Consider the following 26,408-nt stretch of genomic DNA (forward strand, 5'->3'; position numbering starts at 1 on the left):
TCCCGAATAGCTGGGACTACAGGCACCTGCCACCACGCCTGACTAATTTTTTTTTGTATTTTTAGTAGAGACGGGGTTTCACCATGTTAGCCAGGATGGGCTCGATCTCCTGACCTCGTGATCTGCCTGCCTTGGCCTCCCAAAGTGCAGAGATTACAGGCGTAAGCCTGGCCAAAAGGGAATTCTTTTACCTCATATGGGGGCATTTATTACGTAGAACAACTGCTGTATGCCTAATATAAAAGGCTTATAAATGTAACTAAAATACCAATTATAATTATATGCAACAAAAGATACTTGGGATAAATCTAACATGGCAAGATTGTTTTGGATGAAACATAAAATTATTTAAAATCAAGTAGGGGAATGGGTTTTGAGGAAAGGTACTCTGGGAGATTTAATTATGTCTATGCTGTTTCATTTCTTGGTGATTAGGAGCAAAGATGAAAAAAATATTAAGGTTTGGCCAGGTGCAGTGGCTCACACCTGTAATCCCAGCACTTTGGGAGGCCAAGGTGGGCAGATCACGAGGTCAGGAGTTCGAGACCAGCCTGGCCAACATGGCGAAACTCCGTATCTACCAAAAATACAAAAAAAAAAAAAAAAAATTAGCTGGCTGTAGTGGTGCACGCCTGTAATCCCAGCTACTTGGGAGGCTGAGGCAGGAGAATTGCTGAACCTAGGAGGCAGAGGTTGCAGTGAGCCAAGATCAGGCCACTGCATTACGGTCTGGGTGACAGAGCAAGACTCTGTCTCAAAAAAAATATAAATATATATTAAGCTTTAACAAAGATGGGTGTTTAGTAAGTTTATCTTGTTGTGTGCTTGAAATGGTTCATTAAAGTCTTATGATTATATTCACACTAATGAAGATACATTATTATGTGTGCTATGGTTCTCCAGAGGGATGGAACCAATAAGATACATGGGAGTTTTTTTAGGGAGAATTGCAGAGTGATTACAAGGCAAAGTCCCATGATAGGCCATCTGCAAGCTGGGGAAAGAGAGAAGCTGATGCTGATAGTGGCTCAGTGGCTTAATCCAAGTCCAAAAGCCTGCAAACCAGGGAAGCTGGTAGTGCAGCCTTTGTCTGTTGCCAAAGGCCTGAGAGTCCCCTGGGAAGCTGCTGGTACAAGCCCTAAAGTCCAAAGGCCAAAAAACCTGGAGTCTCTTGTCCTGGAGTCTGATGTCCAAGGGCAGGAGGAGTGGAAGCAAGCATCTGGCATAGGAAGGAGAGCGAGCGAAAGACCCAGCAAGCAAACTTATCCTACCTTCTTCCGCCTGTTTTGTCATAGCTGCACTGGCAGCTGATCGGGTGGTGCCCAGCAACACTGAAGATGGGTCTTCCTCTCCTGGTTCACTGACTCAAATGTCAGTCTCCTCTGGCAACACCCTCACAGACACACCCAGAAAGAGTACCAGTCATCTAGGCATTCCTCAGTCTAATCAAGCTGACACCTAATATTAACTTAATTAATTTAAACTTAGCTAATTTAAACTTTTAATTGAGTATAATTTGGAGTTTAGTGCTCTTAAATCCACTAAGTAGATAATAACAGATTATAGGCCATACTAGGAATGTAACTGCAGGGTTCTTAAAAGTTCTGGTAAGATGTATCAGTGTGCTCCAAAGACCACCAGGAACACACCTGTAGTTGAATGAAGTTGGGTTTACTGACTTACTGCAGCAAGGGAGAATGAATACCACGGAGAACAACAGGATGTCTTACAAGTATGTTAGAAAAGGATTTTTTTGTTGGGCTTGGGTTTGTGTTAGCTGATTTTGGATGAGGTTCAAGGAGGTAGAGCTTTGCTCTGCATTGGATGCTCTCAGGAAGTAGAGATGATTCTGTGTTTGGGTGTCTTATCATATCTTGTCTAGAAGGTGAGAGGAATGAGTCTTACTAAATCTTATCTGGAAGGTGAGAGGAATGAATCGAGGCTAAAGCTGCAGTTGGTAAATTAGTAGCAGTCACTCATATTAGCCAAGATAAAAGGTTTGGTCATTTTTCTGGTGTGATCAGTGTTCTTGTTTTTGTCTGAGTTTTGGCATGGTTATGGGCTGTTGATCTATCACAGATGATAGTCTTGTGTGATGTTGGTGTTCTTTGAAATATTTGTGTTCAACGGGAGAACACCACAGCCTACCTGTGAGTGCCAGGCCAGCTTCCAGCAACACTAAGGCCTGTCTTACTGCACCAGACCGGTTTCTGGCTGCTGGGAGCTGTTTTTCTCATTAAATATTGGAGAAAAAACAGTAATACCAAGTGAAAACCAATAATTAATTGACGTAGGCAGGAGATTGTATTGAACTTCATAGCTATGCAGGGAGTATATGAATTACTGGGGAGTTTTCTTCTAAAAGCTTATAATTGATGGTTTGATTTTGAAACATGTTTAACAAAGAATCACCCTGAACTTTTATTTTCACATAGATGTCCTTTTCTAATTAGGTGCTTCGGGAGTTTGTATGTATGTATACTGGCAATGCGCAAAGCATTTTAGTTTAATTTTTGAACTCCTGTCTTGGGGTTTGCAATCAGAGCCTTGTGTCACTTTTGTTTCTCTTCTTTTTAAAAATAACCTGAGTGGGCTGGGCGCGGTGGCTCACGCTTGTAATCCCAGCACTTTGGGAGGCCGAGGCGGGCGGATCACGAGGTCAGGAGATCGAGACCACGGTGAAACCCCGTCTCTACTAAAAATACAAAAAATTAGCCGGGCGTGGTGGCGGGCGCCTGTAGTCCCAGCTACTCGGAGAGGCTGAGGCAGGAGAATGGCGTGAACCCGGGAGGCGGAGCTTGCAGTGAGCCGAGATTGCACCACTGCACTCCAGCCTGGGCGACAAAGCAAGACTCCGTCTCAAAAAAAAAAATAAAAAAAAAAAAAAAAATAACCTGAGTGGTGACAGTGTTTGTTGCTGAATGAAGGATTTCATTTTTTTCAGTCAACTGAAAATCATTTGGACAAAATGAATAATAAGTGAAGTAATGTTGCTTTCATTAAAAAATCACAACCAGAGATTACCGAGTAATCTCTGGCATTTTGTGGCTTATATACTGTTTCTGGAAGTAACTGCTTTGAAGGACAGTCATGATGTAGATAAGTTCTGCATATATTTTTAAATTTATATTTATTTTTTAAAATTTTTTGAGACAAGGTCTCCCTCTGTCATCCAGGCTGGAGTGCAGTGGAGTGATCTCGGCCAACTGGACTTCCCCTTCTGGGATCAAGCAATCCTCCCACCCCAGCCTCCTGAGTAGCTGGGACTACAGGCATGTGCTGCCACACTTGGCTAATTTTTAAAGGTTTTTGTAGAGATGAAGTCTCACTGTATTGCTCAGGTTGGTCTTGAACTCCTGGGCTCAAACAGTTCTCCCACCTTGGCCTCCCAAAGTGGTGGGATTACAGGTGTGAGCCACCATGCCTGGCCCTGCATATATTTTTTTAACGATTTCTTTTAAGATCAGCTATTTTAGTTAGCTGTTTTTTTTTCAAGACAGTTATGCAAGAGGGATAACAGACCTATCAGTCATGTTATATCTTTAAACATGTATAGAGTAAGGTATTTTTGTATTATTTTAAGAATACCGTGAAATAAAACGAGCTTTTTAAGTTATATAATTTTTATTTAATAATTTCTATTAAATTTAATATATTATTTTAAGAACAGCATGAAATAAAATGAGCTTTTGAAGTTATGATTTTTATTAAATTTAATCATTTCTATTAAAAAGTAGAGCTCGGATTTTCCTACTAAACCTTTTTACTAGTAAGGTCATAGGCTATAGGTCTGGCATCAAGAAAGACTGATGAATGCTGCTTTTTTTCCAAAATAAGTTATTAGCCATAGAGAATTTTTTTTTTTGTTAAAGTTACTCCATTATCTCGATATCTTGTGTTTGTTTTTTTAAGGGAATTGTATTTATTTTTCCTTGTTGCATATTATTAGTATACTTATTCATGAACTTCTAATTTTAAGCAAATAAATGTTTTTATTTCAGTTAATGGCCAACCAAGACCCCTTGAATCAAGTCAGGTGAAATACCTCCGTCGAGAACTGATAGAACTTCGAAATAAAGTGAATCGTCTATTGGATAGCTTGGAACCACCTGGAGAACCAGGACCTTCCACCAATATTCCTGAAAATGGTAAACCCTGAATCCATTGTATTCTGTTTATTGTTCTTAGTCTTTTTGGAGGTTTTAAAAAACTCTTTTTAAGTAGGAGAAGGATGGCACCCCCAATGTCACTCTTATTTCTTCCTCTGCCTCTCTACTAGTATTTATGTCTGTATTCCTAAACTTTGCTGTTCATCAAGATTAGTAGGAGGTTTCGTTATACCAATTCCTGGATCTCATCATAGACCTACTGGAGTGTAGCACCTGGAAATCCCATTTTTAAAGTGTTTTCTGGGTGATTCTTTCGCAACTAGTCTTAGACTTTTGGATTTATTACACAGGTCAGTTTTCAAATCCTTTTGACACATGAACCCTTTTTAGTATAATAGATAAGTAATGAACCTTGGGAATTGAAAATCATTTCATGAATATTATATAGTGCTGGAAGTATTTTCAACTAAAAATCACTTAGATTAGTAATATTCATTAAAAATGGTATGTTACAAAGTTGAAACACAGTTTTTAATAATAATATTTAAAGAAAAACTGATTTTTTTCCCCATTTTATAGATGACATGTACTGTTTGTGTTAAGATAAAGCAAAATGTATCAACATTTGGAACTGACAATTTTGGGACCAAATGTATTTTAAAATGTGGACTGAACTTTAAGTATGTGTTATGACTTGAAAGTGGAGTTAAAAAACTGCTTTCTTCTTTTAAGATTCTTAGATGTTGCATTTAAAGAAAACTCTTATTATCGTTTTTTTTTTTTTTACAAATTCTTTGTTTGCTTATAATTTTCTTATGTTTAAAACTGTCCATATTGTGAAATAGTAATTTAAAAAAAATCTAGTCTGGATGACTGCATATAAAGGGCTTAACATGAGATAATTTTTGTGGATAAATGGCATGTATTCTATTTTTGGCCACTAAATAATTTGGGAGTTTTTGTTTTCTGTTTTTATTTTAGTTACAGTTTAAATAAAGATGTATTTTCCATCATTTCTCTCTTCCTGTCTTCTAATAGTCATATGGAATTATGTCAATGATAGATGTTTAATATATATTTGGTGATTGATTATTTCTAGTTCCACTTCTATTTCAGAACATAGTGGAGATTTGCTGAATACTATAATGAGATCTTCTTGGTCGCTTTATGATGAAACCTTTTATGTTTCAGGTCAAAGAAGGTTGCCTATTCTGAGCCCTACCTCTCTAAACAAAGATTTCCAATTTTAGATCAAGAATCAATGAAAAAGTTAGACAATTTTTCCAGAAGAATTCATAGATGCTGACACAACATTTGCATATAATTTCAGGGGATTTAACCATCTGCAGAATATTAAGAAATGTAGATGAGAATTTAACCAGTATAGCCAGTACTGTTCAGAAATTAGCTACAGTGGCCCACATTCTACTCTAAGGAATGGATTTGTGAGTTTTTTGCTTTAGGTGAAACTTTTTCCTCACCTGTTTCTTGCTACTATTTATACTTTATTTTTTGTTTCTGTATATTTTATACGTATTCTTGTTAGCTTTTTACCTATGTTAATGTAAAAGATGTTAAAATTGGTTTCTTCTCTGCATCTTGGAAATCATGCCATTATGTTGTTTTCTTGTATGGCCATCTTCTAGTTATTGTGTCCTGTCTGACATATCTGATGATAAGATGATATAAGAATAATACAATCTACATTTTATTTTTAGAGATAGTTATAATTTTTTTAAAAAATAAACAAAAACAAAAAAACCTACATCAGAAACTGAAATCTAGTCCACAAAATGAAATTGCCAATCAGCTATCAGTGCTATTTAGAACCTGTGGCTTACCCTCACCAAGAAATGTGGCCACCTGTGGTCTTCAGCTCTCTGTTACAGCGGTTCTTGGATGCTTGTTTTCCTTTAAGAGGCAAATGATGTGTAAACTACCTTAGATAGAAGACTGACCTGTTGGAGTATCTCCAGCAGCTAATGGAGCAAGTGGTAGGACATATAGTGTGTTTCCTGATGGTTTTAGTTTGTGATAAGTGAAAAGAGGCATAGGTAGTGAGATGTGAGGGGAAACAATTTGTAAGACTGACGTGGTATGCTCTTGGGATTAGAGGAGGGAAGTTGGTATGGAAGATAGATAACTGGTAGACATGTTTTAAAGGAATACTTCTAGTAGTTTTCTTTTTCCAAACATTTAGAAAATATTAGGGTAGCGTGGAATGGTATGTTAGGAATGAATGAGCTGCCAGCCAGTGTGTGCTGTGGGTACTTATATTCCGTTTAGCACTTACAGTTTTTTCAGAAGATACATTTTGTCTTGATTACAGGGGTGATCTAAGAACTGATGTTCATTTACTTGCTTGGTAACAAAAGTGATAATCATTGTCCCTTAATTGAGTAAATGGTTAGCAACAGTCTTTTTGTTTACTTGTTCGTGTTTTTTGTTTGTTTCTTTTGATGTCTTTTGTATCTTGGACTTGGATTCCTATTTGTAAAATGTAGGTTATTCTTGAACTCTTTTTCTTTCACAAGACAGTAGTATAAAGGCCTGTGGAATATCTTAGTATCCTTAGAAGAAAAGCATGATTTTAAATTTAACATACTCATAATATTTGACATTTTGTTTTTCTATTGTTGTTTTAAACATTTTATTATAGAAAAGTTTAAGTATATAAGAAAGTAGACATTATAACGAATCCCAGAAACCCACATCCAATTTCAACAGTTACCAACTTATAGTATCATATAATTACACTATACACACTTCCACCCCTCCTGTTACCCAGACTGGAGTGCAGTGGTACGATCTCAGCTCACTACAAACTTTGCCTCCCGGGTTCAAGTGATTCTCATGACTCAGCCTCCTGAGTAGCTGGGATTACAGGCATGCCTCACTGTGCCTGGCTAATTTTTGTATTTTTGGTAGAGATGGGGTTTTGCCAGGCTGGTCTTGAGCTCCTGTGATCTACCCACTTTGGCCTCTCAAAGTGCTGGGATTACAGGCATGAGCTATTGCACCCGGCTCCCCTCCTGTATTATTTTGATGCAGATTCCATATACATCATTTCATCTGTAAGCATTTTAATAAGTAATACATATTAAAATAGAAGGTAGCAAATTCAAAAATGTTTTTAGTGTGCTATTGGAAGATTATGAATTAATTATGGTTGGCTTGATTTCCATGTAATTTAATAGTGGACCAGTAGACAGTAGAAATAAAATGTAAAATTTGAGATTATAACCTTAGAAGTTTCTTTTTATAAAATAAAGCCTTAGTTCCTATAATTGTTATTTCCAGAGTGCCCAGTGGGTATCTGATACTAGGATATAGGTTATTGGGCTCCAAAAAGTCCCAAAAAAGTAAAATGTTTCTCTTTATCAAGGAGCTTGTATTTTTTTCATCTAATATTTCTTACGAAAGGAGGTAAATAATTTTTTTGGAAAAGCTGTTCATCTTCTGTTTCTTTTTGACCTCCCTGTTACTAGAAGTAAAAATACAAAAAAGTATAAAGGAATTAAAATGATCTATAAGCCTATATTCCGACATACTTAACATTCCAGACTATCATTATACACCTACATTATTTCCCTATCTTGTACGTTTAGGCCTTACTGAGTATAGATAAAAAGGAAACAAGTTTTTGTTTATTATTCTATTTTTACAGATACTGTGGATGGTAGGGAAGAAAAGCCTGCTTCTGATTCTTCTGGAAAACAGTCTACTCAGGTTATGGCAGCAAGTATGTCTGCTTTTGATCCTTTAAAAAATCAAGATGAAATCAATAAAAATGTTATGTCAGCGTTTGGCTTAACCGATGATCAGGTTTCAGGTAAGTTAGTTTCCAACTCCTTTACACCCTTCGTTTCCTTCCTCTTTCCTTTCTTCCCTTCTTTCTTTAATTGAAGAATAACTTGGATATGGTGAAGTACACAAATCTTAAGGGTTCTGTTTAACAAATTTTTACATACGTGTACACTTATGTAAAAGACTAACTAGATTAAGTTGTGGATGATTTCCAGCACCTCAGAAAGCTTTCTTATGTCCTCTCCCCAAGAGTAGCACTCTCCCTGTTAAAGAATAACCACTGTTGGGTTCAAGTAAATTTTTGAAAGTAAAATTTAGAAAGTTTTAAAAAATCTGAACTACTTTATAATTTGATTAGTTGCAGTATTCGAATTATATTTGATTTGTCTTTTCTCATCTTAGAGAAATTGACAATTAAATGTAGATTTTCTGGTTAAATTGCTTGAGTATACAGTGGGCTTTTATATAAATAAGTTTTTAACCTTAAAGCAGTACCTATATTGTTTTATTCTTTTTAACTTTTGGTTATAATTTCTTCATTATTTTTTCCCGCTTTTCTCTTTTCGGATTCTAATAACACGTACATTGGAGAGCTTGATACTGTCTCATGGGTCATTAAGGTTCATTTTTCTTCAGTCTTCTCTCTGTTCTTCAGGTTGGGTGATTTCTACTGAACTCTTCAGGGTCGCTGTGATTTCTAATATGCTGTGGAACCTTTCTAGTGAATTGTTTAATTGTGTTTTCAGCCCTAGAATTTCCATTGGGTTTTTATAGTTTCTATTTTTCTCTTGAGATTCTTTATTTTACATTCTTTAAGACTATATTTTCCTTTAATTGTTTGAATGTATTTATGTTTGAGTCTTTAAAAATATTTAGAATAGCTGCTTTAAAATGTTTATCTGCAACATCTAACACTTGGACCCATTTGGAGTCAGTTTTTATTGACTGGGTTCCTCTCCCCCACACACACTCCCCTCAACTCCAGTAGGGTCACGTTTTTCTGTTTCTTTGCCTGTCTGATAGTGTTTGGTTGAAAACTAGACATTCTGGTTAATATGTTGTAGTGACTTGGGACTCTTTATATTCTTTTGAGGATTTTCTGTTATTGTTGATCTAGCAGGGAGTTGATTTGTATGGACTTAACATAAATAACAAACAGAAAAGCGCTCTCTAAAAGAAAAAGGTATTTGGGGATAGAGCATTGCATTGAAAATATGCATGCCATAGTAAACTATGCATATTCAGTGAGGTAAAGGCAGACAAAGGTTTTTAAAGGAAAAAATGAGGAGAATATATAATTGTTTTGAAATAATTATTGTTGGCTACAAAGATCATTAGCAAGAGTGCCAGTCTGAGGTCGGACAGGCAGTTTCTGGGCAGATGTCCTCACAGTCACAGAAGTTTTTTTTTTTTTTTTTTTTTTGCAAAGTTGTGATGGCCTTTGTGTAGGCTTGTGGTTTTTGAACTCTTTTGTGATAGTTTTTGCAAAAATCTTCTCTTCATGGCCTTAGAGTTTTTAATATTTTTTTAACATTAATGACTTCATTTTGGTTTTGATAACTTTCACATACTCAAAACTGCTCCTCCTTTCTCCCTATGGTGTATAGCAGCTGATATGTATGCTCAGTCCTTTCAGCTTGCTCTAGGTGCTGCATTTTCTCTGAGCCTTCTTGAGATATCCTCCTCTGCTCTCCCAGCCCTACAGTCAGCTGGGGATTTGGGCAGAGTATATATACCTAGATTTTGGGTCTTACCCTTTCAGTAGCACCCTCACTTCTGGGATTTTCCTCCTAAATCTTCAGCTGCTTGTCCAGCCATAAGGTTGTTAACACTGTGGTTTTCTGCCATTGGAGCTGCAGAGGGCAGCGCTTTTAATTCTTATCCATTCTAATTTTATTGGGATAAACTCCTCTGGTTTCTGATTGACTTTCAGTTATTTCACATAGTTTCTTTTGTTCATGTTTTTAGTTGTTAACCTGGGGGAGAGTTTATCTGACGGATTTACTTTGCATTTATCAGTAGTTGGAAATGTATACAGTCTATTCATTTTATATTTCTTAGAGACTTTCATGGAATTACAAAAGAGAATTGTGTGAAAATTTGATGAGGTCAGACTTTTAAATTTTGATTTAAATGTAGTATATTCCAGACTAGAATAATATTAATATGATTTACATTATTTGAAGACCATTTTTCTCACAGCTTTGTATGTTGAATTATAGTAGGAAAAACTGTATGCATAGCTAGGATACTTTTGTAGTTCTTCAGGTGTGATGTGGTAAAAATATGGCTTATTACAATAATGAATGTGGCAATGGGAAGGAGGGATAAAATATTACAAACATGGAATGAACATTAACTGTAATAAATTACATATAAGGGAGGAAGGAGGAGCCAAAGTAACAAATATATATATTTAGGCTAATAACACAGTGTCTTTTGTAGGAAGAATATGTGTATTTATCTACATAGATATAAATTTAAGTAAAATGGTGGTAGATAGAAACCATCATCCATTTTATTTTGGCAATCATCAGTCTCTCTTGCATTACCACTATTATATCCTAGTTTAGGTTCTTATTAATACTTGGACTGTCAGCTGTCAACTGTGCCTAATACTGTGGGTAAGTTCTAGGGCTACATCAGAGCAGAAGATAGAGGTTTGCCCTTAGAGAAATTAGTCTGCTGATAATAGCAAGTACTTATATGGAACTTTCTGAGTAGTAGTCACTTTCATAAGCTTTTGCTGTATAATTCCTTTTGTAAGCCCATGCTGTAAGATCTTGTTAACTCATAATCCTCACAATAACCTTATCAAGTAGGAATTAGTATATCCTTTGTACAGATGAGGAAACTGAGGCACAGAAAGAGATTATGTAACATGTCCAGAGTTACACAGCTAGTGAGTGACAGCACTAGGATTTGAACCTGGGTAGTCTAGCTCCAAAACCTATGCTTTTAACCACTCTTCTGCATTGCCAAAGCAGAAAGAATTTAAAGCAATAAGACATATTTACATTGTCCTCAGAATATCTTTTTTGACTGTCACAGCATTGGAACTGTAGTATATTCTCTCCATTCATTTCTGTGTTCATTATTTTGGAAGAATTATAGTGGCTCCATATGTAAGTTAGAGTGCTAGGCCTTGTTAGGCAGACAAAAAGAATCAACGGTCAGGAGCCCGGCCAAAAGAGTGCAGAGCCTTTAAGAGGGAAAGTGAGAGCTGTTCAGAAATGCAAAGTAGAAGTCAGTATGGGTTAACAAAAGTAAACTTAGATAGAAGTTCACTAGTGGAAAAATATTCATGAGTCAAGAAGGCTTACTAGAAGTGTGGAATTATAATTGGATTTTAAATAATGTTATATTTAAACATGTGAATGTTATATTTAAATATATGGAATATACTGGGAGAGAACAGAGATAAATGAAATAGAGGTCAAAAAAATATTAGCTATATTATGGGAGTAGGGAGAAGGTTAGTTTAGCTGAAAGGGAGGCATGTGAGAAGAGAAATTGTGAGAAATAATGTTTGGACCCTTAATGCCAAACTAGGAGGTTGAACTTAATTTATGGGCAGTGAAGACCCCTTGAAGAATGAAGTGACAATTTTGGTTCATGTGCAGAATACATTGCTTGGAGTAGGGGGATATTGGCATTGCAGACATGAGTTTTGATTTTTGCAGGGAGAGATTAAGACTCAGGAATATAGTACTCTACAGTTTATAAGGAAGGATTTCCAATTGTAGCTTTGGATTAAGAGACTGGAGCAAAGGAAAAAAATAAAGTACATACATTTAATGTAAAAAGCCGTATTTGTGGTTATATACTTATTCTATAGTACTTTTAGTATCTTTTAACCAAACTTATTCCTTGAGCTTGCTGGGGGAAGGCCTTGTGTTGGATACTAAACTGACTTTTTTTTGACTATCCAGGGCCACCCAGTGCTCCTGCAGAAGATCGTTCAGGAACACCCGACAGCATTGCTTCCTCCTCCTCAGCAGCTCACCCACCAGGCATTCAGCCACAGCAGCCACCATATACAGGAGCTCAGACCCAAGCAGGTCAGATTGAAGGTAAAATAGAGATTAGAACACATGTTTGGGAAAGTACATGCGTAGAAGTGTTTATTGCAGCATTGTTGTAAACACTTCATGTATTTAGTCATGCCTTAAACACAGGAAAAATTTTGATTTACTGATGTGATTTGATGTTAAAAAACCAAATAGAACAATGTGTCAGGTATGTTTCCAATTATTGGAATGAAAAAAATACCTTTAAAAAGTGTTTCTGTGAATATAGATACAGAGTGAAAGACCAGTCATTAGTCAGTGGTGACCCTTGGGGAGGATAGTGAAGTTCAGACTGGTGATTTCACACTTTATTTTGTGTTATAGATGCTGTTTTATCTCCCTCGTTTCTTCAGCGTCTGTGCATGATTTTTGTAATTTAAAAAGATTTCTAAATAGAGGTAAAGTTGTAGTGGGTTTTTTTGGTAAGATTAATAGCCTTTTATAATTTTGTAAATTTAGCAATATGTCTTTAATGGAAAAAACAAGCAGTGTATTTTAAGTCAGACTTTTTCTTCTGAAATAGTCTGTCCTTGGATATGCAGTTTAGTCACTCTGGGTTTTGATATTCTTTCACTGTAAAATGTGAAAACTGGACTAAACCCAGTGGTTTCAAAAGAATGTCTTTAGTTCTGAATAAAATATAAAGCTCTGTATTTAAAATAGAGGATTGACGGGCAACAGACTTCAGACAGCAGGCACTAAGGTGCCTCATTGAGAACCTTGGAGTTCTGCAGAATGTGACTAAGTACTTAACTAATCTCTAGGGTGCCTTCCAGATAATGAAGTGTGATTTTTGTGTTGCCTACGCATGTTGAGACCTTTAAAGCCACATTCCACTTCAAAACAAACACCAGGTGGTGCTCTAACTATTTGTTTAATGGGTCAGATAGTGGTATAATGTATTTCCAGCCCCAGAAGCAAGTGATTAAGGTTATCAATCACATTAAAACAAAAACAAAACATAGGCTAAAATGAACTGACCACTTTTGGAATAGAATCCTATCATCCTGTGGTTTCAGAGTTACCTGGCTAGGTGTGGTGGATCATGCCTATAATCCCAGCACTTTGGGAGGCCAAGCCAGGAGGATCACTTGAGCCCAGGAGTTTGAGACTAGGCTGGGTAACATAGTGAGACCCTGTCCCTACAAAATAAAAAAAGATTTAAAAAAATTAGCTGGGTGCTATGGCATGTGCCTATAGTTCCAGCTACTTGGGAAGCTGAAGTGGGAGGATTGTTTGCATTTTTGAATTGAAGCGGTCTAGGCTGCAGTGAGTTGTATCACTCCACTGCACTCCAGCGTGGGCAACAGAACGAGACCCTGTCTCAAAAACAAACAAAGTCAAAAAAAAAAAAAAAAAAATCCACAGAGTTGTCTGTTGGATGAACACCAGTCATTATGGACTAGCGGGTGACATTTTGCTGATCAATCAGTGGTTTGCGAAGAATTTCTTATTGCTTAAGCCTTTTCTCAACCAACTTTAGTTAATTCCTCCTCTGCACCAAAATGCTACTGCCAAAACTAGAACAAACTAGAACTAAAGCAGATGTCAGCTGAAATGGACAAAAGCAGAGTATAGGTATGATGAGAGTTTAATGCCTACATCAAGTGAACTAAAGATTTGTTTTTAAATAAATCCCATTTTAAGCAGTGTATACTATGATACAATGACAGTTGGAAGGATCATTGTACCAAATAATGTTTGCTGTTTATGTATAAATAAATGGGAATTAAGGTACTACTAGCAATATGTAAACATTCTATGAAGTGTTTAATTGAGCATTTTCAAATAAGTAAAATTCTAAAAATGTGAAAGGACATACAGTGAAAATTCTCTCTCCCACCTCTGTCCACAGCAACCAAATTCCTTTTCCCAGAGATAGCAGATTAACACTGTTTATATGCATTTAATTTTTAGAGTAGTATTGTATGCCTTGCTACAATTAACTGTTAGCTTACATTAAAATATACAGTATGAAAATTGTACAGTTAATATGTGACATCATTTAGACTATTAATAACTGATCTAATTCTAGATCAGTGCTGTCCAAAAGAATTACGATAGAAGCCACATGTTATTTTTCTATTTAGCAGCATTAGAAAAATGTTTAAGAAAAGGTAAAATTAATTTTGTTTAGCCTAATATATCCAACGTGTACTCACTATTAAAAAGTTAACTTTTTTGGTACTGTGTATTGAAGTCTGATTTGGAACACTTCAAACAACAAACAACATATCACAATTCAAACAAGCCACATTTCAGGTGCTCAATAGCCACATGTGGCTAGTGATTATTTTAAGAGCACAGCTTTAGATAAATATATTCATTATTTATAGATTCCCAGCATGAATTATAGGCTACTTTTACTTTTTGATGTATAATGAGTCTTTGACATTGTCAGTTATTTAGATCAACTACTGGTTATAATTTGAGCAGAATTACCAACAAAAAATGTATTACTTATAATTTGTTAACATAGCAATTCTTACAATGTGTTAATAGTCCAAACTAAAATTAAGAATTCTGAGTTGTTACTTAACTCCCATAAAAGGGACTTTGGAACTGTGAATTTTATTCCAAATAAATGTAGTCTTAATATGTTGTTCAGTTAAAAGGATCAACAAGATATTGAGCATCATTAAAAAAACCAAAAGGGATAATGTTACTCTTCTTCATATAAAGCCAGTGCCTGTTACAGGAAGACTATGTGATGTTGCCACAAATGTAACTGGTAAGGAGAAGAATGCTAAAAATCATCAGAGATCGGGAGACATTGCTGTTTGACAACCTAAAAAAATGAAAAAGCATATAGTTAAAATCTGTAAAATCATATGCCAATATAATGAAAAGCCGGGTAGACTTTATTATGTAAATATTGAAACATACATAGAATAATCAACTCTTCATGTAGTCGTGTGGCTTCAACACTTACCAATATTTTGGCATTCCTTTTTCATCATTTTTTCCCCACTGCACCCCTTTTAATTTGCTGGAGTAGTTTAAATCAAATTATGAACAGCTTATTATACTCAGCTATTTCAGTATGTGTGTCTAACTGATAATCTTCTTTTTAATATAACCACCATGCTGTTATTTAACAGTGATTTTTTTTTTATTTTTGGTTGAGACAGGGTGTCACTCTGTTGCCCAGGTTGGAGTGCACTGGCTTGATTACAGCTCACCTGCAACCTCAGCAGTGATTCTTAATGTCAACATGTGTTAGTCTATATTTGAATTTCCCTAATTGTTTCAAGATTAGTTTGTTAAAATTGACTTGTTCAAATTAGGGGCCTAACAAGGTTCACACTTTGCATTGTTAATGTGTCTTGAGTCGTTTTTTCTAATAGCTATCATCCCTTACATGTTTCTAAAATCAAAACTATGTATATTATCTATTACTGTGTAACTATTATCCCAAAACATAGATGCTTAGACAACAAAAGTTAATTATCTCATACAGTTTTAGACAGATATCCCAGAATGGTTTAGCTGGGTGATTTTGGCTCAGCATCTCTCATGAGGTTGCAGTTAAAAACGGCTGCTGGGGTTATAGTCATCTGAAGCTTAACCAGAGCTGGAGGATTCAGTTCTTTACCATTTGGACTTCTCCATGGGGCTGCTTGGGTGACCTCATGACGTGACAGCTTCACCAGAATGAGTAATCAGAAGAGAGCGAGGTAGAAGATACCTGTCTTTTATAGCCTGTCTTCAGAAGTGTCACTGTCATTTCTGCAATATTCTCTTGGTATACAGGTCAGCCCTATTCAGTATGTGAGGGACTACACAAGGGAGCAGATACTCATGTGCTTGTTGCTTATTCTTTGGTCATTTTTGTATTGTGGAGTTAAATCTTTCTAATTTCTAAGAATATAAACGATACCAACCCATTGTCATAAATGCTATACATGTGCAGAAGCCATTGAGGGTCATGATAGAGGTTGGCTATTCTGTGTAATAAATAATTTCCAGAAGTCTTACCATTACTCTTAGCTTCATCCTGTTCTCTTTTTCCCCTTAATTTTTTTTATTACTTTTTACTTTATTCTGTCATTGATTCTTTTTGAAAATATGCATAAAACATAGCTTATATATAGTCATGCACTGTATAACAACCTTTCACTCAACAGTGGACTGCATATATGATGGTGGTCTCATAAGATTATAATGGAGCTGAAAAATTTCTATTGCCTAGTGATGTGTAGCCATCATGATGTAGTGCAAGGCATTACTTATGTGTTTGTGGTGATTCTGGTGTAAACAGGCTTACTGCCAGTCATATAAAAGTGTAGCTCACATAATTATGGGTAGTACCTAATACTCGATAATGATAATAGGTGACTCTCTTACTCATTTGTGTATTTACTATATTTTTAAATCATTAGAGTGTACTCCTACTTATTTAAAAAAAAAACAAAGCTGTAGAACCAGGCTCAGATATGTCCTTCAGAAGGTATTCCGGAAGAAGGCATTTTTACCATAGGAGATGACAGCTCCATGGATGTTCTTGACCCTGAAAACCTTCCAGTGGGACAGGATATGGAGGTGGAAAATAGTGATATCAATGATCCTGATGCTGTATAGGCCTAGGCTAATGTGTATGTCTGTGTCATAATTTTTTTCTAAATGTTTAAAAAAGTAAAAGAAAATTTAAAATTAAAAGAATAGAAAAATGCTTATAGAATAAGGATATAAAGAATAAATATTTTTGTATAGCAGCACAATGTATTTTAAGCTAAAGTATTAAAAAAGTTAAAAAGTTAAGAAGTTTATAAAGTAAAAACATTACAGTAAGCCAATGTTAATTTATTGAAGAAATGGAATTTTAAAAAATAAATGTAGTATAGCCTAAGTGTATAGCATTTGTAAATCTTTAGTAGTGCACAGTAATGTCCTTGGCATTCACATTGACTCAACACAAGTACCTCACTCGGAGCAGCTTTTAATCCTACAAGCTCCAGTCGTGGTAAGTGCCCTAGACAGGCATACCATTTTTAAATCTTTTTTGCCATATTTTCACTGTACCTTTTTTATGTTTTGATGTGTTTAGATACACAAATAATTACCATGTGTTAGAATTGCCTAAGTATTCAGTACAGGAACATGCTCTACAGGTTTGTAGTCTGCTCTGTACCATATAGCCTAGCTATGTAGTAGGCTATATATATCTAGGTTTGTGTAAGTATACTATATGATGTTTGTACAGTGACACAATTCTCAGAACCTACTCTTGTCATTAAGCAATGCATGACCATATTTTTTATTACTCAAAACATTGCTCACTATAAACAATGTCTGCATGTTGCTTTCTTCATATATCCTATAGATCTCTCAAATATGTGAAGAAGTTCATCCTTTTTCTTTTTTTAAACAATTAAACAGACGTCTTAATTAATTTTCAGAATACTGTGACAGTCCCATTTGGACTTGAATGAGGTGGGTTTAAAGTAAGTACCGTAAATCCTCACTTAACATTGTTGATAGGTTCTTGGAAACTGTAACTTTAAGTGAGACGATGTATGAGGAAATCAGTTCATAGGCTAATTGAGATGAGTAAGTTGAGTTCCTACAGCATATTTCTGATCACAAAAATACCCCCAGACTTCTAGATAAAGACTAAAAACAAATGTGAGTTATAGATACATTGAAGAAAGATTAATAAAAACAAATAAGATAATGATTTATGCAGTTATTCCAGTTCAGGGTTGTGGGTGGCTGAAATCTATTCCATCAGCTCAATAGCAAAGTGGGGACCAACCCTGACAGGATGCTATTCCATTGCAGGGTGCACTTGCAACCACACACACACCCATAGTCGCTCAGACTGAGATCATTTAGGCATGCTAAGTAACCTAACATATACATCTTTGGGATGTGGGAGGAAATTGAAGCGCCCAGAGAAAACCCACACAGACTTGGGGAGAACGTGCAAACTCCACACAGAACAGTAACCCCAACTGGGAATAATTTTTTTTTTCCTTCTCAGTGTTTTAATGAAACAATGTCGAACAAAAGATGTTATTTGAGGATCTGCTGTAAAAGGAATATTGCGTAGAGATATAATAAACCTCTGAAATTTTTAACTCTAGGGATGTTTTTCAAAATCAATTTATAGCAGTTTATGAAAACATGCAAAAAAAAAAAAAAGCTTTATGAAGAGTTGTACCCTATAAATTTTTATTGAGAGGAATAACTACGGTTTTGACCAGGAGTTCCTTACTCATTGATGACCACAGTCTACTGCTACATGGAGCCTTAATCTCAGCCTTTTTTGATGATGCCCAAGTTAATATTTATATTATTTCGTTCATGGGATAATATATGCAAAATGACTTTATAAACTAAAGCTTTGGAGTTATGCCTGAGTTCCAGTGATGGTTCCTAGCTCTTGATGGTTCTAATCTTAGCTATTGACTGCAGGTAAGTTGCTTAATTTTTCTGTATCTGAGATAGGGAGTAGTAATTTGGTTGAATTTTTTAAAATGTGTTTATTGCCTGTTTGCTTATTTTTTTACTGTGGAGTTAAGCCTTCTAATTTTCAAGAAGTAAGAGTTCATTGTTATGTGCTATACATATTTATTCCCCTTGATTATATTTCTATACCTACTTACCTTTTTATTTTAGATTCTGGTCACTTCTATTCCGAAAGTTATGAAGTACAATCCAGGATTAAGGTGACATCTAAATTTGGTTAATTTCTGTGCTACCTTTTATGCTATTAGTCTAAATCATTAAGAAAGCATTTAAGAAACTTTTGTGAGCGTTTCTGTTTTTTTTTCTTGTCATATTTGGGAATAGGATCAATAGCTTAAAATAGCTGAGCTGATTTTTATTTTTATTCTGTTTTTATTATAAAGAAACATTTGCTAGGAAATAAGCTGGATATAAACATAGTTGTATCTCCTTTAGTGCTACCCAGTGGGCAGCACTTAGACACGTTTAGGGCTGAGCAGCTAGTATAATAGAGTGGGCTCCGTCTCATTTTCTAAGCCTGTGAGTCCTAGCTGCCTACTGCAGCTTGATTTGAGTGGCAGTTGATATAATGTCTTTTTTTTTCTCACTTCTGCAGTAAGTATCTGGTTTGCTCATAGTCTTTTGATTAATAGGTAGTTTGAATATTTTTCAAAGAATCAGCCAACATGTGATTATTTTAAAGATTTAAATACCAGATAGATATTAAAATGCAAGATTATTGCTGCTAGATAATACATCTAGTTAAATCAACCATTGTGAAACAATTGAGAAGTAGGGATAATAAAGACAAACCAATAAATCTTTGCTTGAAAAATCACAGGTATGGGAACAGATTGTGAGGACAGAAAAATAAAAAGTAAAAAGAAAAATCATAGGTAATAAGTGTCTAAAAGGTTTCTTCATAGGAACAGTGATTGTTGACCCCAAATAGGACACCCATGTTCAGAACACATCACCATTGTTAAAAAGGTCTGCCATTATTAAATAGTGCAGTGAAGAACCCTTTAGGCTTTATTAGAGTCCACATTATTGGCGAAAGATGTTGGATTTTCATAGAAAATCAAACTTGACAAATTCCAAAAGTGTCTTTCAGCTCTGGAACAAAAGATGTCATGTAGTTCCTTGCTACCAAAGAGTTTGTTCATATGGTAATAGAGGCCCAAACCTTTAGAGGGCAAATACAGTGCTTTAGGAAGGGACTTAGATGATATAAATGGTATTTGTCCCTTTTCTCATTTTTATTTACTGATTTTCAACTCACTTGGCTTTTTAATGAACATTAGCGTTACTTATCTGTTGGCAGCTGGGTTGGAAAACATTTGTTTTTCTAGACTTTATGAAATGGTAGCCACTGGTGTTGCACTTAATGTTTATTGCCAGTGAGTTCTCTGCAGTTAATCCACAGCAGAGGAATCACACTTCTAAAATGGTTCATTCTCTTCTTCATAGACATTTAAAGTTAAACAAATACTTTCTTGTATATTGTTACTCTGTTTGGATGGGGAGAGAATGTATATGTAGCTTAAAAATATTTCTCTTTGCCACATTAGACATGCCTTTTTCTCTTGTGTGTGTGTGTGTGTTTTTTTTTTTTTCAGGTCAGATGTACCAACAGTACCAGCAACAGGCCGGCTATGGTGCGCAGCAGCCGCAGGCTCCACCTCAGCAGCCTCAACAGTATGGTATTCAGTATTCAGGTGAGCAGGTGTTGAAAGGGAGTTGGCTCATGGTTTTTGTTTCTATACTCATTAAACTTTAAGCTCTTCTTAATTCCTTGATTTGTAGTACATTGATGTAATAGGTATTAAGTTTTTATTAGGGGAAACGTTTGTTTTATTTTTAAATATTTTATGTTAATATTATAAATCAACATTTCAGTTTTCTGGTGGGCAGATAAAACTTACAGTAGATGATTCTGCAGTAACTTGTCGTATAAAAAGTTTTTAATACAAAGCTGTCTTACTAACGTGATCAGTTTGTCTTAGGCGACTTAGTGCAAGTTTTCCCCCTTCCCTCCACCTCTCCATTTATATGTAACACGTAATTCCAGTGTACTCTTAGTACCTGTAGAAATATGAACAGTTTACTCGTACATGGAAAGGTGATCTTATTGAAAAGCTAAATTAAGCTACTTAGATTTTAAAATCTCTTCCAGGTATGTAGGAATACCAGAAACAGGCCATAAAAATAAAATTGTATAAAATGTAATTCAGGCAACTAAGAACACTGTTTAGTTGTTTTAAATAAGCATCCTGAGTATTTTGTTTCTATTTTACCATCTGTCCACTGAAGATTATATGTATTTAAGTATGATAAATATTATTAATGTAACTTTGGCTATAATTCCAGGATTTTTTACAGTTATGTCAGAGAGTTTGTGTCCAACTCCTGTTTTACAGCCAGACTGAAGTATCAGAATTTCAACTGTAATTAGAAATAATTTATGCAAGTTGAATCTAGCCTAAATTCTATTTTATAGAGTTTTGTGGTATCAGCTAGAGCAGGAGTCAGTAAAGTATAGCCTACAGGCCAAATCTGGACTGTTGCCTGTTTTTTTGAATAAAGTTTTATTGGAACCTTTTTCTACTTTTATATTCTCTACTGCTACTTGGGCACTAGAATGGCAGAGTTGAGTAGTTGCAACAGAAGACCATGTGGCCCACAAAGCCTAAAATATTTACTATCTGGCTCTTTACAGAAAAGTTTGCTGACTCCTGACCTAGACCATAACATTCTGTCATTAATTAACATTTGAAATATTTTAACACAATTTTATTTAGATTGTATTTGCTGTAGAGTGACAACTTGTAGCTACTTGTTTTTAATTGTATAAAATACATAGAACTTAAGTTTGGATTATATCAGGAGAAAGGTTATTTTTAGGATGCAGTTCTTTTAAAAAAAAATCAGTGTTACAAACTGTTATTTATAGAAAGAATAGCAGAGCTGAAGAGATTTAGTCGTCATTTAGTCTCGGGATTTCGGTTCTCACTATGCTTTAGAATCACCTGGGGGAGGCTATGTGTGGGGGCCCCATTCCCAGAGATTTTGAATTTCATTTGATTGGGTGTGGGACTCAGGCTTTTGCATTTTATAAATGAGGCAACTAGTTTTCAAAGAGATTGTGACTTGTCAAAGCACATAGAACCATTCAGTAGAGGGAGCTGGATCAGTTCAGTATTTCCCTGTATCATTCTGCATTCTACAACCTAGACTGGAGTTGGCAGACTTATTCCATAAAAGGCTAGATGTCCTATGTATTAAAAAAAAAAAAAGAAACTCACATAATTTCCGTATTTCCTTTTTTTTTTTTTTGCTATTTCTGATGTTCTTCACCTAAAGTTACTTATTATTTTGGAGAGACGGAAGGGAGACTATATATATATATACACACACACGATAGAAGCATTGCCACATTATGTTCAAGAGACTGGTGGGCTGCTAATGAAATCTTCAGCCCGTAGGGTTATTCCCTCCTCTAAGCAATAATTAAGGATGAGATTACTTCCAGGCCCAGTTAAAAAAAAAAATTCAGATTTCAGGTGCCAGGATGAAAAGGCATTTTTCTTTTTTCTCACAGTCTTAAAATGAATAGGCATTTTCAGTATAAAGCTGAATCCGTCTGTTTCTCCAAAACCTTATAGTGAAAATTTAAGTTTTATATAGAGGACAGGAGAAATTGTGTGACGTTCAGAATTTTTTATGAGTTGGTTTCAGGTCAGTATTTAGATGCTACCGTGGGTTAATGCATTAAAGATACTTGATTTACTTATTAAGAACTAAGCTTGCTCTTAATAAATTTAGTCAGGGTCTTCACTCTGAGTAAAATTTAGTTTTTTCAAATTATTATCTTTGTATTTCTGATCCTACTAGTCTATTAACTTGAATTTGATTGAGAGATATGGAAATAGTCAACTAAATACTCTGCTTGGAGACTAAGAGGTGGTGGTGGTAACATTGGACCATCTTTGACACTGTTGGTTTGCCAGTTTCCCTCTGACCTTTTCCAGTTTTGTTCATGGACTATGTCATAAAGGTTTCTTTCATGAGTAAATTTTGAACCCAGGTTCAAGGTGAGTTCAGAATATACTCAAATTCATTCAATCCTTTTTTTTTTTAATGCAGGGTTGTACATATTTTAATAATTTTCTTATGTATCTGGTATTTAATGCTGACAGGATTCCAGTCAATGGAGAGGTTTCATTGCAAGTAGCTGCAGGTGTGTTTCATGGTAGAGATAAAAGTTTTCAGTGAAGCAGACTTTCGTTGTAAAAAAAATTACATCCTAGTAAATAATGAATATAGATGTTGCTTTTTATGGGGCAATATGGTATGCTTTTTATGTGTTATGCTGTACTGCTAAGTAAAAATTTTGAGTTGTAAAGGCAAAAAACATCAGATACCAAATCTAAAAGGAATGAAAGATTTTAAAGATTGTGAAAATGGTACTTTGTATTTATTCGCAAAATTTAAAGCACCTAATTAGTACAAGATGTATTTATAGTATTATTTCATATAAAAATGTTCATTCTCCGCAACGTGTTTTTATTTGATACTGTTAAGTAGGTCTCCCCTGAAAACCTGGTTAATGACTTATTTAGCTTTCCCATTTTTGGTCTTCCTAGAAAGTATAATAATTCTTTCATTTATCATTTGAGCATCTGTTCTAGGAATTATGCTGTGGCAGGAATTTGCTCTCAGGGATTATGTCTCAGAGGGTTTAAAAAATTGTAGAGAATGCCTCTTTGATAACTACTTGGTCTTGAAATATTATGTGATGGAGTCTACCACTCTGCTTGTTACGTACATATTTATTAAATTTCTCACCATTTTTGGTCCACCTAACAGTAAGACTAATTCTTTGGAAAAGTAGTTTTACTAAAAGATAAGATACATGTTATTTATTTTGCCTTTTCAGCAAGCTATAGTCAGCAGACTGGACCCCAACAACCTCAGCAGTTCCAGGGATATGGCCAGCAACCAACTTCCCAGGCACCAGCTCCTGCCTTTTCTGGTCAGCCTCAACAACTGCCTGCTCAGCCGCCACAGCAGTACCAGGCGAGCAATTATCCTGCACAAACTTACACTGCCCAAACTTCTCAGCCTACTAATTATACTGTGGCTCCTGCCTCTCAACCTGGAATGGCTCCAAGCCAACCTGGGGCCTATCAACCAAGACCAGGTTTTACTTCACTTCCTGGAAGTACCATGACCCCTCCTCCAAGTGGGCCTAATCCTTATGCGCGTAACCGTCCTCCCTTTGGTCAGGGCTATACCCAACCCGGACCTGGTTATCGATAAGGAGGCTCCTCTACACCAATTAATGTAGCTGCTAGCTATTGGCCTCCCAAAAGACTCCAGTACTATTTTAATTTGTATTGAAGTTCAGAAATTTAAAAAGAGCATTTTTTATGATATCATTGTTGCTGTTAATTGAAAGTATAATTTGCTGGAACACAAAGACCAAAATGAAAGTTTTTTCCTCCCTGCTTAAAAATGTAGCAGCTTCTTAGTTACTTTGGAACACTACTCTTACATGTATAAAGTGATTGACTTTCTAGCTTCCCTTGTCTGGAGGATATTAAAATGCTAGTAAAATGCTAGGGTGAGGTTTAGCCATCTTACTTGGCTTTTTACTATTAACATGATGTACTAAAGTAGAGCCCTTTGAGAATACAAGATAGATATTATGTATAAAATGTAACACTGATAGGTTAATAAAGATGATTGAATCCATTAGTGGTCTTGAAATTTTAATTTAGTCATTAACATTATATGAAAAAAGGAACAATTTTTCAGAAGTCCTTATTGGTGTTTGGTCTTTAAATGAAGTATAAACAAACATTTTAACTAACTTACAGATTTCCATTCAGAGAAAACAGTACAATTTGGTTTTTGTCCTTCCTTTGAAAAAAATGCATTTGGTAATCGTTGGTTTAAAATGAACTTTATTACTTCATAGGATGAAAGGTTAATTTAGGACATAAACAAACAATAGATATAATGGGGGTTGGTAGAGCCTGGATAACTTTGTGATTTTCCTTCTAGATAAAAGGTATAGTTAACATACTGATGAACCATTCAGAAATAACAAAAACTCAGTCTTAAAAAAAACTACATCTCTTTATTGCAGAATTTATACTTGTTTGAAAAATACAAAATGTAGCATTGATAAGATTGAAGCATGTTGAAAGGTAAGTAAGTACAGGGAAAGGTCCTTTCAGAATGACTGCAACAGTGCAGCAAAGATTCCCATTCCCCGCCTAAAGGACAATACCTTTTTAATAGAAATGAGTCCGATTCTTATTACAGATTGAATTAAACAGTTACAAAGCCATTCTCTGATACATTCATTCATAGAGGTCTTAATGTATAAATACATAGTAAATATCCTATAAAATGGTAGGCGATCTCATCGTGCATTATCTTTTTTGTGCTCAGACTTCACATTCAGTCTCTACATACAGCTTGATTAGAATCATAAAAACAATATGAAGACGACTGCATAAAGGGATAGTTTGACAAAGCATATTCAGATACTGTAACATTTATGGTGGGTAAAAATGTATCTTTTGAAACAATGTATTAGACTCCATTTTTAGCTGAAATGAAATTTACTGATTCAATCTTTTAAAGAATTTGTGCATGTTTAAAGGAAATGTATATTAGCATGAATGTGTAACTATTAAACTCCTCCACAAAGCTATTTAGCTGTTGCTAAAAAAATTGAAGTTTAAATATAAATGTGAAAATTCGGACCTTTTTTCCCCAGATATATATGCTGAAGATAATTTGATCCAATAAGTTAAACTAAGTAGAGATTTATGGAATTAACTCGTCAATAGGAAGAGTACACATCAATAAAAGTAAATAGTTTTAAAGAGTATATACCTTTTTTGATGTTAATTTTGTTATAAAAGTATCTCAAAACATCATTACAACAGTGTGATAAATAATATACAAACGATCTCTTAAAATACCATGAATAGGGAGCCAGCTTCCCCAAAAATGTTATTCTGTTAACATCAATATCTTGCTTTCTTAAAATGACTTTGTAAAACCTGATAAATACTCTCAGCAATCTTTTCTAATAATAAACATCTAGTATTGCTATTAATTAGATTGTAGACTTTTATACATAGTAAACAAAATAAATGAATGTGACATAGTATTTTCAATGATTTTTGTTTGCCATGATGAAACAGAAGGTAACTTTGTGTAGCATCTACCATTTTCCAGGAATTGTAGTCCCACATTCATACCACTGAACATAATTGATTTGGGTGTGACCACCTATTTCTCCAAATTGGACAGGTTCCTGGCGAACTGCTCTGAAATAACCTGAGGGAGAAAATAGTTTCATTTTAATAGCTGCTGTATTATATTTCTGCCCTCATAGCTCATAGATTGAAGGATGTCGTTGAATAGCTGAAGGCCAATCTTAGTGAAGCGAGATAATTTAGAAAACTGAGAGCAAGAAGCTCTGGTCTTTTTTCCTGAGGTGTAGTCATGGTTGGCTAAAATGGGCACCTGAAAAACTGTTGACATTTGCCGTGTCAAGCTAGGAGGGGATGGTTGGTAGTGACAGTTTCACTGCCCATTAATGTGATCACAAAACTTAGTAGGTCATCTTTCAGTATTGTTGGTATTTTTAAGTGCCCGTGAACAAAATGTGTTACTGAAAAATTGAATCAAATAGTTTATTTAGAGACCTCCAGGTGATTCCGGACTAATAGGAACAATTAATTTACCCCCTTCTGCACTGTTTAGACAAGGATTAATTTTCGGTCTTATTCAGTCCTCATTACACAGCTTGGTGCCAATGGGTCTTTAGCAATTTACAGAGGTTATTCATTTCCCACAGAATTATTCTATTTTAATTATATTTATACAGTTACTTGCAAGGTAAGTGCTATTTTTTCCATTTATGGTAGCAGTAGTTAAAACTTTT

At 35.2% G+C, this 26,408-nt stretch overlaps 2 protein-coding genes across 43 annotated transcripts in view; one reads left to right on the forward strand and one right to left on the reverse strand.

Moving 5' to 3' along the window:
* The window catches only part of TFG (trafficking from ER to golgi regulator), a 40,822-nt gene extending 16,629 nt beyond the window's left edge, over nt 1-24,193 (forward strand). For 8 of the 31 annotated variants that reach the window (XM_063630004.1, XM_063630003.1, XM_063629998.1 and 5 more), the window contains 5 exons: nt 4,002-4,148; nt 7,777-7,941; nt 11,849-11,977; nt 20,056-20,154; nt 23,376-24,193. In XM_063630004.1, coding sequence (XP_063486074.1) covers nt 4,002-4,148; nt 7,777-7,941; nt 11,849-11,977; nt 20,056-20,154; nt 23,376-23,758 — 923 coding nt within the window. In that variant the 3' untranslated portion in view covers nt 23,759-24,193. Of the gene's footprint in view, nt 1-4,001; nt 4,149-7,776; nt 7,942-11,848; nt 11,990-18,607; nt 18,658-20,055; nt 20,155-22,635; nt 22,677-23,375 lie in introns of all 31 variants that reach the window. The other 23 variants (XM_063629997.1, XM_055259026.2, XM_055259024.2 and 20 more) reach the window with 4 other exon arrangements.
* A 368-nt stretch (nt 24,194-24,561) lies between these two features.
* The window catches only part of ABI3BP (ABI family member 3 binding protein), a 246,050-nt gene continuing 244,203 nt past the window's right edge, over nt 24,562-26,408 (reverse strand). For 9 of the 12 annotated variants that reach the window (XM_055259016.2, XM_055259014.2, XM_055259021.2 and 6 more), the window contains one exon: nt 24,562-25,798. In XM_055259016.2, the coding sequence (XP_055114991.1) occupies nt 25,683-25,798 (116 nt within the window). In that variant the 3' untranslated portion in view covers nt 24,562-25,682. The remainder of the gene's footprint in view (nt 25,799-26,408) is intronic. The other 3 variants (XM_055259015.2, XM_063629968.1, XM_063629967.1) reach the window with 1 other exon arrangement.

Source organism: Symphalangus syndactylus, chromosome 21 (assembly GCF_028878055.3).
Source record: "Symphalangus syndactylus isolate Jambi chromosome 21, NHGRI_mSymSyn1-v2.1_pri, whole genome shotgun sequence".
NCBI lineage: Eukaryota > Metazoa > Chordata > Mammalia > Primates > Hylobatidae > Symphalangus > Symphalangus syndactylus.